Raw genomic sequence first — 14789 nt, forward strand, 5'->3', positions numbered from 1 at the left:
CGAAGTCTACTATGCAGCTTCATCTTTGGGAAACCACCTTTCCGGACTCCGATGTCATGATCAAACTGTGAGACACCATGAACTGGCTAAATCCGGCCTTCTTAGCTTCCCCAATCCACTCCAACGCCGGGATCCGCTCGAGGCCCTTCATCTCGGCGTTGGATTCCACCTCCCGTACAAATGGCTCAAAGTCCACGCGAGTTCGACCGCCATGGCGTACTACACGGAAACCTGACTCTGCGCTTCCGGAGATTATTGAACCTGTCAACTCTTCAATCATCGCGTCGGCCGGGAGGAGGTCCGCGGTGCCCCTCACACCTCTAAAGTCGGGACACAGACTCAAGGCTTTGGCGATGTCGGACAGCTCCTTCAACACGCCATCTTCGACCGAGGCTACTGCGTCGGCGGGGAGACCAACCGGCCGGTGGACCGTTACGGGCAGCTCCGCCTTGGCCGCCACCAGCCGCAGACACTCCTCAGCGGCCCATTTGCTGGCCACATAACCATCGCTTCCGTCGACAGGCGGCGCATTATCTTCGTAGACGGCCACCCGTCCAGAGGATACAAAGTGTATCGGCACTCTGCGCGGAAGCGCAAGCCGGATGAGGTCTTTGACGGACGAGAGATTCGCAGGCCGCAGCACCTCGTAGTCATCCCAGAACGAGCGGTTTGCCGCACAGTGGACGATAACGTCGGCCTTGTGAGACAAGGATGCGAATTTTCCAGTGCCGATGCCAAGCCCGGGCTGGCTGAGGTCGCACTCGACGAGGGTGATCTTGGGAGAGGTCGACGAGAGTCTGGCACGGTCCGAGCCACGACGAACGAGGCAGTCGATCCGTGATACGACATCTAGGCTGGTGAGTTTGTCAAGGAGCCGTCGTCCGAGGTATCCGGTGGCACCGGTCAGCAAGATTCTCATACCCGCACTGCCCCGTGTGTCTGTTGCCCCATGAGCCGCACCGGCTGTCGCGAGCCATTCCGCCGGTACGGCCGTTTCCGCTGCCCAGTCAATATAGCCACCTGCCGCAGCGGCATCAATGGCAGATGCCATTGGCCCCAACTTGCTCGCGCTCATCAGGTCGATGAGCCTGGGTGCGACGCGGAACTCCCCTTTGATCAAGGCCTGCAACTTGACAAGAAGGATCGAGCTGCCGCCAATATGGAAAAAGTCAGTCTCGCCATCAATGATTGCCTTGGCCGCTGCCGTCGGCACGACTTGTCTCCAAAGACTCTCCAGTCTCGTTTCGGTCCGAGTGAGGTCTCTGGCCGCGGCGACCCTAAGACTCGGAACTTGAACTGGTAATTCGAGAGTCGCAATCGCCTTCCTGTCGATCTTGAGGTGACCGGTGAGCGGTAGCGTCTCTAGTGGGATGATCAAAGACGGGATCATGTAATCCGGAAGCGGAAGAGTGGAGGCCAATTTATCCAGGAAATCCTGGCGATCTGCTATCGGTTGCTGGGCCGAAAAGACGACGTGGGCTACAAGATAGGCCGGGGCCGATTCCGACTCACGACGTAGGGTGACAACAGCGTTAGACAGGACGCCGGCGGCCGCTTGAATGATAGCGTTCTCGACGTCGCCAAGTTCGATGCGGAATCCCCGTAGCTTGATCTGGGTGTCACCATCGATGCGTCCGTCGCAGTACAGGGCACCGTCGCCACGCAGCCAGCCCCGATCGCCAGTGCGATACATAGTCGTCCAGCCTTGTGAGGCGAAGCTGTTGTCTTGCCGGGCGAAGGGGTCGGGGATGAAGCGATCCCTTGTAACGATATCCAGACCGAGATACCCAACCGCTACACCGGCGCCGCCGATGGTGATCTCGCCGGGAATTCCGAGAGGGAGCGGTTTCCCGTCCTTGTCAAGGATGTAGACCGAGTAGTTTGGGAGCATGAACCCTGCGGGTACTGGGAGCTCGAACCCAGGATCACGGTACACCACCTCTCCCTTAGTGGACGCAATCGTAGTCTCGGCCGGTCCGTAGTTGTTGAAAATACGCAGGTCCGGTAGGTCGAGGCTGCGGAATTGTTGGACCAGGGTGTTAGGGAGCGGCTCGCCCCCGAAGAAAGCCCGGGTCCACGAAGAGCAGCGCGAAAGTGTGGCGGCTGCGAACTGGAACCATAATTCGTACTCGGACGGCGTCCCTGACGTGTACGTGATGCCTTCCTCGACCATGAGCTTTGTGATCTCGGCCGGATCACCGCGATGCTCGGCCGGGACCACGTGTAGACATCCACCGTTGCACAAGGCCGCGAAGGTCTGGTCTAGGGAGAAGTCGAACGTGAATGCACTCTGCTGTAGAACTTTCAAAGTTGCCGCGCTGGAAGGCAGATCGTAGGCGCGTGAGTAGCCTTCGCTCTGAGCACGAAGGCTGGAATGGGTGATGATGATGCCTTTGGGCGTGCCGGTTGACCCTGAAGTGAAGAGGATGACTGCATTTGAAGTTGCCTTTGCACGGTTGGCTGTTGTGTTGGCGGTATCTGTGCCTGAGCGGTCCAAGTTGGTAATATCAACGATCTTTGCCTCACCAGACAGGAGCCTGATCTTGCCCGCAGTTGCCCGATGGCAAATGATAACCGCCGGCTTGGCTTGCTGGACGATGTTTGCAAGACGAGGGATGGAGTTTCGTAGGTCCAGGGGCAGATACGTCGCGCCAACGCGGAAGACGGCTAACATTGAGCAGATCCAATCGGCACTGGGTTCCTGGCAGACACCAACTACCGCACCCTCGCACTCGCCTGCCGATTGAAGGGCTTGAGTGATTGAGTTGACACGCCCGCCCAGGTCTCGATAAGTCAAGATATTACCACGGCTATCCTTCAAAGCGACCTTCTCCGGGTGCCCTCGGACCATGTCGTCGATGCGATGAGAGACAGTTTCAGGCCAGTCCAAGCTCATAGCCGTGCCTATTCGCTGGTTAGAAGCAACTGAGAGGCAGACAAAGGTGGTTGCTTACCCATCCCGACTTGGATCGCTTTGGTTACCTCGGCCTCTGGCCATAGTGGCGCTTCGTTGAGCAACACGTCTGACGATGGGCTCTTTGCAAAAGTCTCCAGAAGGTGCACATATGCCTTCAGCAGCAGCTCGGTATGATCCTGCGAGTACAGGCTCTCCTGTAGTTTCAGGGTGAGGAGAGAATCACCAGCAGCGTTCTCGATGACGTCCAGTGACATGTCGTACCCGGTTCTGGCGATATACCAGCTCTCTCCCTCGGCTTTGCAGTCGGCAAATCTCGTCCTTTCCTGGACGCCCTGGCGGTAGTCCATGAATACTTGGAAGACCGGGGTGCAGTCTCCGGTCCTGATCACATTTAGTTCGTTGAGGAGGACGTCGAAAGGCAGGGCCGAGTGCTCCAGTGCTGCAAAGCTTTGTTTACGAGCATTTTTTACCGACTGACTGAACGTCGACCCGGTAGCCGGTCGGTTAAAGCGGACGGGGAGAAGGTTTAGGAAAAATCCTAGGCTGCCCATGAACCTCTTGTCCATTCGGTTGGCATCCGCGATGCCAATGAACAAGCTTTCGGTCTCTGGAAGCAGACGGAATAGCAGAGCTTGCAGCGCGGCGAGATAGACGTGGAATGTGGTGGAGTGGTTTCGCCGGGCGAGCTGCTTGATCTTTGTTGTGATACCGGCTTGGAGGCGGATATCCGCACGATGGGAGCTAGACAATAATACCGTCAAGATACAGATCACTAATGTATCTATCATCGGTAGAAGGGGGCAACTCACCCGTACAGCTCTAGAGGTTTTCTAACACGCAACTTCGAAAAGGAGAATAGTGGGATTGGTTCAGTAACAGCAGGGAGTATGCTTCTGTAGTAGTCGATGTCCGCCTTCATGCGGCCGGCTTCGTAATCTCGTCGTTGCTGGCCTGCAAAAGACCTGTATTGACACTCATCGGGAAGGGGGAGAAGGCGTAAGCCCTTGTAGGCCCTCTCCAAGTCGGCAAAGAAGATTTGGAAGCTGATCCCATCGAGAGAGATGTGGTGGGAGCAGACAACGAACCAGTGAACCGTATCGGAAAGAGAAAGTAGGATCAGCTTCATGGATTCCCAGTCCTCCAAATCCCAGACGTGGGACCTGATATCATCCAGCTCCTGTTGAACTTGAGACTCGTCCGAGATGCGCTTCGTCTGCAGCTTCATTAGGGGGTTCGACAAGACTCCCTGCATAGGGACGTCGAGATTGTCGCCCGACCAAAAATATCGGGTTCGCAGGGCTTCGTGTCTCCGTGCCACTGCCTCGACGGCTCCCTGGAGTGCCAACACCCTAATAGGCCCCTCGAGCCGGACCGAAAAGGCCATGTTGAACGTTGTCTGGTCCCGCAGCGCATGGCTCAAGAACCAGAACCTAGTTTGGCCAAAAGACATTTTCTCAGTTACCTCGGATGATTCCTGGATTGTGGAGTCGCGCCAGCTCACCTCCTTAAGCTTGACTTCGCCAGCTGCTGGCTCCGGCGCGCTCTCGGCTTTCTCCTCCAGGATGATCTGAGGCGGGGTCGTGGTTCCGCTCGCGCTCCCGCTCTCGGTCGGGGTCCAGCTCTTGCTGCTGGCGGATGCGAGGGTGGGCACTAGTGACTTCGCGTCCTCGGATGGTTCTTTGGGCTTCAACAGAGACACTGCCGTGTCGGTGGTGGCGACTTGCAGGATCGAAGACGGTACTCTCTCAACCGCATCGTTGAGGAGGTCAACGACGGAATTTCCTCCCAGAATCTTCAGCACTGGCATGTCAATATCCAACTCCTTCAAAAACCAGGATCGGATCTCCACAGCCACCAGAGAATCGACACCCTGCTCAACTAGCGCCGCCGTGTCATTGACCGGCTCATCTGCTGGTATCTGGAGGATCTTTTTCAGTCTAGATTCGAAGGAGTCTGTTGACATCTGTTAGCATACCACAACCCAAAGAGGCACGGCTAATGCCTGCATAGAAACACTTACTCTTGATTATGCCTAGCGCCTCATCCCTGGCCGTGACGCCCTCCAACTGTATCCGCACCGGGACCGAAGCACCGTTGGCGGCATAGCTGCCTTGGGCACCAGGGCGCTCAATAATGAAGTGACAGAATTTCAGGTCGCTGCGATACTGTGCCTTGATCTCCTTGTCGGCGTAGGCGGGGGCGAACCCGGTGACGATCTCGGCGCTCTCGGCCGAGTCAGGCCTACCAACGAGGATAGCCTCGGCAAACATCTGGTGCAGGTCCTGCTCCGAGATGTTGGTGTAGCCAATATTGGCGAAGTACTCGGCGTCAAAATTATCGGACCGTTCGACGTAACCGATGCCCACCAGCGAGCTGATATCCATGACTGACCCGGCGACGCCACGCTTGCGGCGCTGGAATGCCAGGGCCGTCATGAACATGTTGGCTGCAATGTAGTTGCTCTGCCCGCTATTACCAACGACGGCTGTGATAGACGAGAACATGATGAAGAAGTCCAACGGTGCGTCGTGGAAGAGCTCGTCCAGCAGCTTGCTGCCTTCCACCTTGGGGCGAAGGACGTTGTTGAGGGCATCGAAGTCCATCTTCTCGAACAAGATATCCTTAAGCACCATGGCACCGTTCGCGACACCGGCGATTGGGGGTAGAGTGCGGCTAATCTCATCATGGCATTTCCGAAGCGACTCGCGGCTCGTGATATCTAGCGGTAGGATCCGTATGGTTGCCCCCTGTGCTTCGAGGTGTCTGATGTATTTCTCGTCAACCTTGGGTTTCCGGCTGGTAAGTACGACGTATTTGGCTCCATGTTTTACCATCCACTCGCAGAGGGATTGGCCAACCTCGCCTGACAGACCAACCATAAGATAAGTCCTGTCGGGCCGGAATATGATACCGTGATCCACGGCGAGGATCCGAGCAGGGGCCGACGAGGCCGTCCAATCTATCACAGAGAGATTGTCTGCGACAGAGTTGTGCTCTTGGAGGGAACTCAGGGAGATAAGGGGCTTAGCTTCGATGCAGACTCCGGCTGAGGTTGCTTCCTCCCAAGCAGAATGCAGAACATCACCGGCGGCGGTGATATCGCAGCCCGGCCGGGTCTGTACCTCGTTCCCGAGAAACCGGGAAACCGGGAGATACTGGCAGTATTCAGGCAGGCTCTCACGGATCAGGCGTGATGCTTTGGATGGTGTTCCCTGAGAATCTGAGAAATCGACAAAGAAAGAGACCGAGTTGGGGAGGTCTTGTTTCATCTGACGTGCCGAAAGATTACCATGAATAAATATAGATTCCCTGTCCGACGGATCAGAGGTTGTGAAGAAGAGTTTCGCGCCCGTCTTTTTGGTTTGGTTGTACGCAGAGAGGGCGTCTTTGAGCGCCTGGCCGGGCTCGTGGACCAAGACAACGGACTTGTCCGGAACCAAGCTCAGAACCTGGTGTGCAATCATGACGGCTGCTGTGGACAGCAGAGCCATTGATGAGAAATCGGGGGAGTTGCTCGAAAGAGGAATGGCGCAACGGGGCGAAACAAGAGCAGGAGACTCGGTCGAATCGGTCAAGGCGAGGAAAGGGGTGCCGGTGGATTCGTCGGTGCCGATGCAGAGCATGAGATATCCAACGGTACTGATGTTGATGTGCTGAAGTAAAGACTGAGAGACACGGAGGATTGAGCCTGATCGTTGGCTCGCCTCCAGTTGCAATGGAGAGATGCGCTGCAGCTCGAGTAATCGGGGACCGCTGCTGGCAAGACGGACGGCACACCGTTGCGGGTCCACGTTGTCGAAGACGGCCCGCCGCCTGGAATTGTGGCGTTGATTCTGCGATTTGTTCGGGTATAGTCTGGGGATGAGGGTCTGGCCGTTCTCAACGACGATCTCCGGCTCCGAAGACCACATCAGGTCCGCCAATGGTTTCTCTCGTTGCCAGGCATCGAGTAGCTGTAGTCTGAGGAGCGTTTCCGCAACGAGCTTGTGTGTGTGCGAGTCGATCTTGTCGATATCTAGCATCTGGAGATTAATGTTGGGGTATTCGAAGCGCATAGCCCGACCAATGCCGACCATCATGTACGAGTGCGGCTCCTCTGCTCTCGAACCCCGGGTCACCCATAGGATGTTCCTCCCAAGGCGCCACAGGGCCTTGAGACCCTCGAGTTTCTCCTCAGTAACGGCACGTAGTAACGGCTCATCGAGCTCGGTAAGACTCAGGACTGTACTGCCGCTAGGAATGGGATCTGCGAGGAGCGCCTCGACGGAACGGACCCGCTTGACGATAGGGAACTTGGCGGAGAGGGCCGTTGAGAGCTGCTCCACTAGCTCAAATGTTCTCAGAGACTTTCCTCCGATGATAGTCAGCTGAGGCCTCTCGTCGGCCGTCGAGTCTAGCAGCAAGGAAAGTGGCTCTCGCAGGAGATTGATGCGTTCATCGGCAGCCATGGCAGCCCAGACGGAGAAGGGATGCAACTCGTCATAATCGGGAGTTGCCGTCTCAATTCCGGAAAAGCCACACGCCGTGACAAGCTCGTCCCACTGCGAGAGCGTGAGCGTTGGACCCCACGGCCGTCCGCTCTCGGCCCCAATCCACCAACCAGGCAGGCCGCCCATGGGCAGGCCATTGCGTAAAGGATCGTTGTTAACGACCTCGAGATTGACCAGGTAGCCGCCGGGCTTAAGTAGACGTCGGACGTTGCTCATGGTCTCATGAAGCTTGTCAGTGGCGTGGAGTACGTTGGACGCGATTACCAGGTCGTACGAGCCTTCTACGAAGCCCTGGTCTACCGGGTCCCGTTCCATGTCGAATGTCTTGAAGACCATGCGGTCCGAGTACTCCTTGAATCGATCCTCAGCTGCTTCAAAGAAGGCGCTGGAGATGTCGGTGTAGGTGTACGTCGAGAAGGCAGACCCGATAGCTGGCAAGATAATCCTGGTAGAGCCTCCCGTTCCCGCCCCTATATATGTCGGCGATTAGCGGCGTCAAGGCCCTCTGGTGAAGGAAATGGAAAGAAAAACAAACAGTCCAAGCATACCAATCTCTAGGATGTTCATATGGGGATAGCGGTGGCAGATTTGTCTGACCATGCGCGAGATCCAGCGGTTCGAGGCTGCGAGGCCCAGCCCGTCCTCATAGAACTGGCTTAGTATGCCGTTCTTGGTCATGTGCTCCAGGATATTGGAATTATCTCTGATCACCTGTGGCAAGTTCTCGCCGACCGACTCAATAAGTTGCACATCTACACGCTCGCGGTATCTAGTTCAGGGGCCAGGCCCCCAGATGTTAGCGCTGATTTGGAGAAGGTTGCGAAATGGCTTACTGATCGATGATTTTGACGATTTGGCCATGCGTGTCGTGTCTGCATTCACTCGTGACGAAAGGGTGCTCGCCTCGGTCCACCAGTGTCACGACGTGGTCTGCCCAGTTCAATAGGCGCTGGTAGTGGAGCAAAGTACGGGCTCGTTCTTCCGATGTGATTGTCTCGGAGAGGCGCCGGAGGTAAAAGTATGAGACCCTTTCCAGATCCTTGGCCATCTTGATCTCATACTCAGTCGGCCGCTCCCCGAGAGCTGCAAGGGCGCCGTTCGGGCCCGCCAGTTGATAGCTGAAGCTCGAGAAGAGCACTGCGTCGTCTTTGGGCTGGGCAGGTGAGAAGGGCGCTAGGCTCACACCCTCGATGCGGACAAAGGCGTGGCGTCCATCCTGCGAGAGCAGATGGGCGTCGGCAATGATGCCCGAGGAAGAATTCTCGCCCCTGATCGACGCTTCGTATGGAAGGATCGTTTGCTTGCTAGAGCCCGACCCGGAAGCAGAGAAGACGGGGTTGATGACGAAAGCGTCGATCTGGACTGGAACGTGGAGGGACCATAGCCGCTCGTCACCCGGGGAGCAGAAGGCAGCAAATATGGTCTGCAGGGCGGTGTCAAGCATGCCAGGATGAACGATAAGCTGATCTTCCCATGAATAGCCTGACTGGTCTTCGATCACCCCCACCGCCAAGTCGACTCTCCTCTTGATCTCGGCTATGCCACGGAACGGATGCGAGTACTCGTAGCCGACTTTGGCCAGCGCCGAATAGAAGCGGTCTGTCTCCACATCCGCCATATTGAAAAGGGTCGAGGGTTTTGGCAGAGGGAGGGTGTCAGGTGAGGCGTTGCCTAGGCTGAGCTCTAAGCGCCCTTTCGCATTCAAGGCCATTGCGTTGTCCTCAGCTAGGCTCGATTCGCACGTAAACTCGGCCAACATGTGATGGCTGCTGGATTCGATGACTCTGACACGGAAGAGCGTCTCAACGCTGGAACTGTCATCGTTGAATGCAATAGCCCGGTTGATACGGACGTCAGACACCTTGAACAATGAGGCCTCAACGCCGCGATCCTTGGTGAGAATGCTGAGCGCCTCGATCGCCATAGCTACGTATCCAGTGGCTGGGAAAACGACCTGGCCCTGCAGCCTATGACCCTGTAGCCATGGGATTTCATTGACGCGCAGGATATTCCTCCACATGGTCTCCGTTGGGGTAGTGGCTTCAGTGCAGATACTCCCAAGCAACGGGTGTGGTGCGGTGCGGCGTTGTCTATAAGACCCTGACACGCGGGACTCGGTCCAGAAGGCTCGTTGATGATCGAACGGGTAGATGGGCAGCCCCTTCACCACATGTCTTGGCTCGACACAGCCAGAGATGAGACGTTCAAATTCGTCGAAACGGACTGAGCCGGATCCAAGCGTGGTCCATATAAGGCCTAGGGCCGAAGAGAGCTCCTCGCAGTCATTCTTGCCACGAGAGAGAACTCCCGTATATGGTGCCGCTGCACCGGCTTGCGAGAGGTTATCCAAGGCAGGCCCTTTGAGCGCTGGGTGGGGCCCGATCTCGACAATAAGGTCGAAGGGGCCGGAGTGGGCGACCGCATTTTCGATGGCTGAGGAGAATAAGACTGGGTTTGTCATGTTGTCAACCCAGTAATCGTGAGCCAGGGTGTCCTTGGACATCACAGCACCCTCAACAACGCTAGAGTACCACGTCGGGCCACTGCCGTGGAGGACTTCAACATTGCAGTCCTGGATAGAAGCGAGGTATGGCCCGGAGCAGCTCAGCATGTGGGCAGAGTGGTATGCCGTATCGACCTTCAGGCGGCGGGCGAACTTCTGCTCGTCCTTGAAGATCTCGATGGCCTCTTCCACCGCATCCTCGTCTCCGGACAGCGTGATGCTAGCAGTAGAGTTGATGGCGGCTATTTGGATGCGGCCGCGGAATCCATCAAGCTCGCAGAGGTTGGCAGCGTCTTCCGCAGACGTACCAGCTGCCATCATGGCACCTTTAGCGCCCGAGTTTGGCGAGGCAGCCAACTTGGCATGCAGGCCACGATAATAGGCAACGCGTATGGCGTCCGTAGCCGACATCAAACCCGCAGCATACGCGGCGCCGATCTCGCCTGGATAATTTGGTCAGCGGACGTGTTCTGATCTGCATGAGGAGCAGAGTCTTGGTAATCGATGCACGTACCTGAGGAGTGGCCAACCACCGCCCGTAGCTCAATACCAGCGGTCCGGAGCAGGTCAACCAGGACGATTTGCACAGCTGTGCAGAGTGGTTGCGAGATAGCCGCCTCACCGATACGCGACGATGTTGCTGAGGCGAGGATCTCTCCTTGGAGGCTCCACGAGGGACGGTCCGCAGGGGGAAGTGACGCGAGGGAGTCATCTAACTCGGAAATCCGCGCTCGGACGAAAGCGGAGGACTCCAGCAGCCCTGCACCCATCCGCGGCCACTGTGCTCCCTGGCCGGTGAAGACGCCGAGGACTCGCGGGTTTGATACGCTGCTAAAACGTGTGCTTAAATTCTTTTTACCCGACTTGTCGTCTTCAAGTTCAGCCGCCAGCTTGATCTTGATGGCGTCCAGGGTTGCGCCGGTTATGGCTTTGCGATAAGCCAGAGTCGACCTACGGGTCTGCAGCGTCCAGGCCAGATCGCGTAGGTTTACTTTTTCGTTGGCGGTCAAAATCTCGAAATATGCTGCCAGAGTGGCTGCGAGAGACTTCTCTGAGCTGGCCGAGAATGTCAGGGGACTGAACAGCTGCGTCCCCGAGTCCTGGGCAACGTCATGGGGCTGGTAACTCTCGATGATGGCGTGCGCATTCGTGCCGCCAAATCCTGAGAAAGGATGTATGTCAGCATCTTCAGGTCAATAAGATTAGGCCAAGTATTGGCAGGTAGTAACTACCTACCGAAGCTGTTGATGCTGGCGCGTAGGGGGTGGCCTTGCGTCGATGCGGGCCACTCTCGTGCTGACGTCGGGATTTCCAAGCACTTATAGAATGGCCGGAGGTCTGGGTTTAGCTCGTTGAAGTGCATATTAGGCGGTATGACGCGGTGCTGGATCGCCAGCGAGGTCCCGATCAAACTGGCAAGGCCTGCGGTGCCCTCGGTATGGCCGATGACGGTCTTGATCGAGCCGACATAAAGTTTCTTCCCGTCAACAGGATCCGTGTCATCGGCAGGGAAGAAGGCCCTTGAAATGGCCTCAGCCTCCTGGGGGTCTCCTGCCTTGGTACCAGTTCCGTGGGCGTGGAAGAACTGAGGATGATTTTGTGGGTTAGTAATGTCGAGCCCAGCCCTTGAGTAGGTGTCGCGGATGAGAGCCGTCTGGGCAAGGTTACTTGGCATCGTTAGTCCAGAAGTTCTGCCGTCCTGATTTACCCCAGTCTCGCGAATAATGCATTCGATATGGTCACCGTCCGCGATTGCCTGGCTGAGTGTCTTCAGAACGACAGCAGCAAGACCCTCACCACGGCCGTACCCATCGGCCGATGCATCCCACATACGGCACCTGCCAGTAGGGGAAAGCATACGAAGTTTGCTCTCAGCGATGTACATGCCTAGAAAATATTAATACTAGCATTAGACTTTCCGGCATCATCGCCAGTTTTGCACTGGCTACTTACCTGGGCTGAGGATGAGATTCGCGCCGGCTGCGATCGCTACACGAGACTCGCCGCTCCGGAGAGTACGGACAGCTTCGTGGACGGCCACAAGGCTAGAAGAACAGGCCGTATCGATGGTCATTGAAGGGCCGTGCCAATCAAAGAAATACGAGATACGATTCGAAATGATGCTACGCGCCATACCAGTGGCCGTATACGTCGGGAAGCTGTCCCAGTCTTTGGTCAAAATGCCAGACCTACCCAACAATGTCAGTAACTCGAGTTTTTAGGGACTTTAGGAAGGGTTCTGGGAAACAACTGCTTTTCCTTGGGAGGCATGCTTTTGTTGCTTGACTCCAAGGTAAGCCGTGAGGGGCGTAAATAGTCCCGGTTCACATCCGGTTTACATACCAATCATCGCACATGAGGCCGACATAGACGGCAGTGGAGGAGCCTTTCAGGCTTTCCATTGGCAGACCGGCCGCGTTGAGCGAGTCATAGACGGTTTCGAGGAGCATCCGCTGCTGAGGGTCGATCGCGTCACTCTCCATCGGCTGGATCCCGAAGAACTGGGCATCAAATTCAGCCGGATCCTCGTCCAGAAAGTATGAGTGCTGCACATCTGTTGTGCCATGATGGGTAGCATCCGGGTGATAAAAGGCGTCGATGTCGAAGCGGTTCTTTGGGACCCTCTTGAGCAGGTCGCGAGGCTGGCGCAGCAGCTCCCACAGCTTCGAAGGCGTGTTGCAGCCGCCGGGAAACCGGCAGGCACTTCCAATGAGAGCAATTGGTTCCTGTGTGGAGGCCATACTGAACGTATCTTTACAGCGAGGAGTTTAAAGGTAAGAACGCAAGAATGTTGAATCGCGAGCCGATCCCGGTAAACAGAGGAGTCGTGGAGAAACGTTGAAGGGACAAAGCACACAGTTTCCTGACCATATTCTTCTTCATGATGAGGGTGACGATGGGGTTGATAAACTTAGTAGAGATTGCATCCGCTACGTTAGGCGCTCATACTGACATGTTTGAGTTGCTTCGGGCGCGTTCGAGTGCGGCGAAGAACGCGGTGACCGAATAACACCGGCTAGTAGTGCCGCAGGTCTAGACAAGGAAGACGTGGACCGAAAAACTCCGAATCCGGGACGCAGGCCCAAAGCATCTCAAGCTCCATACGCACAATACCTAGTATTCCGCGCATCCCCCAAAGTCTCGAGAGCTGCGGCGTGATAGACAGGTTAGGGTACCGCAGCAGTCATCTCAGCTTAAGATTTTACCAGAAACTCTCACTCAATATTGAATTCTATCTGCACACACTCAATCAGCCTCAACAATAGTATCGTTAGCAACTCCAACATGGCACCCACGGCGAATTGCATCTCCACGCTGCATTTCCCAGCAGCCATTACTGACGATCCCGTGGCGTTAGAGCCCTACGTCGCGCGAGAAGCCAACACATTCACCAAGCTCCCTTCCAAGGTTGGCAAAACCACGTGGGAGGTTTGGTACTTTGACGCCTTGTCCCCCACTGGCGACGCCGCCGTCACAATCTCGTTCTGGCGCGATGCCACGAGTAAGGACGGGTTCCGGGCACAAGTCCACGCTCTATTCCCCGACGGCACCACTTTCGGCGCCGAAAACCCCCTCCCAGAATCAACCGTACAGAGCGCTCCGTCGGCCGGTGGGGGGAGCACCGGTGTTGTCACGGGCATTTGGCGTTGTCCTGCCACTACCGATGGCGTGGATCCGGAACGCGAAGCCCAATTTGAGATTGCCGACGACGGCTCCAGCGCCCGCGTCGCTTTCAAGCTGGCGTCGGTCCACGGCACCATCAATCTCACTGCGTGGGAGGGAGCGCCTCACCCTGGCAGTCAAGCCAGCGGGCAGTTCACTCCGCATGTCTACCTCGTCCGGGCAATCCCTGCCGCAAGCGCGGTCGCCGACCTCAGTTTCTCCGACGGTCGCGTGCTGCGGTTCGCCGGCGGCTACGGCGCCCAGCAACGCACGTGGGCTGATCTGCCCTGGCCGGTGCTCATGGACCTCAGCTACTACCTCGCCGCACAGGTGGGACCGTACACCATCCGGGTCATGCACATCACATCGCGGCTGGACCGAGCCATGCCGTACCGGGCGAGCGCTCTGCTCCTCAAGGATGGTTCGCCTGTGCTGGAGATCTCTGGCGCGGAGGTCGTGTCTACGACGCAACCTTGCATGATTCTGCGGCCCATGTTCGACGGCGGCAGCGCAGGGAAGGATGCGGTCAAGAGCGGAGAGGTCGTTAGAGGTGGGTTCGCCGATGCCAACACCGGCTTCCTACTCGACTTTGTTGATCCTCAAGGCGCCCGTCACTGGCAGTTTGAGATTCAGCATCAGCGGCCGTGGTGGAACTTCCCTACCGGTCCCCCGCAGTTTGGTACCGGAAATTCGGGCTTCCTTGAGCGCGTTGTGGGCGGCCAGGTAGAGACCGCGGAGGTCTACGAGGGACATGGACTTGGCGGCCAGTGTACTGTACCTTAAGCTATGTGTCGGGCTCCATATCCCGTATACCTAGGGTAGTTTCGTTTACAAGAGAAGAATTTACGGTGCTTAAATATTGCAAGGGATGAACTAGAGCGTGGGTAAGCATTTCGAGGTAGAAAGAAATTTGCAAATGCCTGTTCCAGTATACGAACAGTGCCTGGGGTTATCAGGAATCGATTCAATACCTTATTCTTTTGTGTCCTACTCAGGACATGCTAGATGGATTATACGAAAGAGCGTCGGGTGTAAGTCTTGGCTAACGAGCTGTAGGTGGCAATGGGGGATCAACGTAATTCGCTCGAATTATGTTGCTGAACCGCCTTCATTATCCGCTTCTCTCTCGTACGATTAACCGTCTAACCACGCAATTCAGATCCCATGCATGATTCGGCGCGCTTACTGTTAACATGACAAAAGCAGAAGGATTGTT

The 14789-nt window shown here is 56.4% G+C and overlaps 2 protein-coding genes across 2 annotated transcripts; one reads left to right on the forward strand and one right to left on the reverse strand.

The window, feature by feature from the left end:
- Positions 1–19: 19 nt before the first annotated feature.
- MFIFM68171_08451 (Fusaridione A synthetase fsdS) lies at positions 20–12651 on the reverse strand (the record flags this gene model as incomplete). Its single annotated transcript, XM_071063871.1, has 11 exons — positions 20–2904; positions 2955–3658; positions 3727–4870; positions 4938–7877; positions 7956–8176; positions 8241–10353; positions 10425–11072; positions 11147–11564; positions 11619–11797; positions 11864–12099; positions 12254–12651. The coding sequence occupies 11 exons, from the start codon at positions 12649–12651 to the stop codon at positions 20–22; spliced, it is 11886 nt and encodes a 3961-aa protein (XP_070919972.1).
- A 544-nt stretch (positions 12652–13195) lies between these two features.
- On the forward strand, positions 13196–14356 carry MFIFM68171_08452 (Diels-Alderase ccsF; the record flags this gene model as incomplete). The annotated part of the gene is made up of 1 exon (XM_071063872.1): positions 13196–14356. One exon carries the CDS (start codon positions 13196–13198, stop codon positions 14354–14356), a length of 1161 nt encoding a protein of 386 aa, XP_070919973.1.
- Between the last annotated feature and the right edge of the window lie 433 nt (positions 14357–14789).

Source organism: Madurella fahalii (genome assembly GCF_045866475.1).
Source record: "Madurella fahalii IFM 68171 DNA, scaffold_4, whole genome shotgun sequence".
NCBI lineage: Eukaryota > Fungi > Ascomycota > Sordariomycetes > Sordariales > Madurella > Madurella fahalii.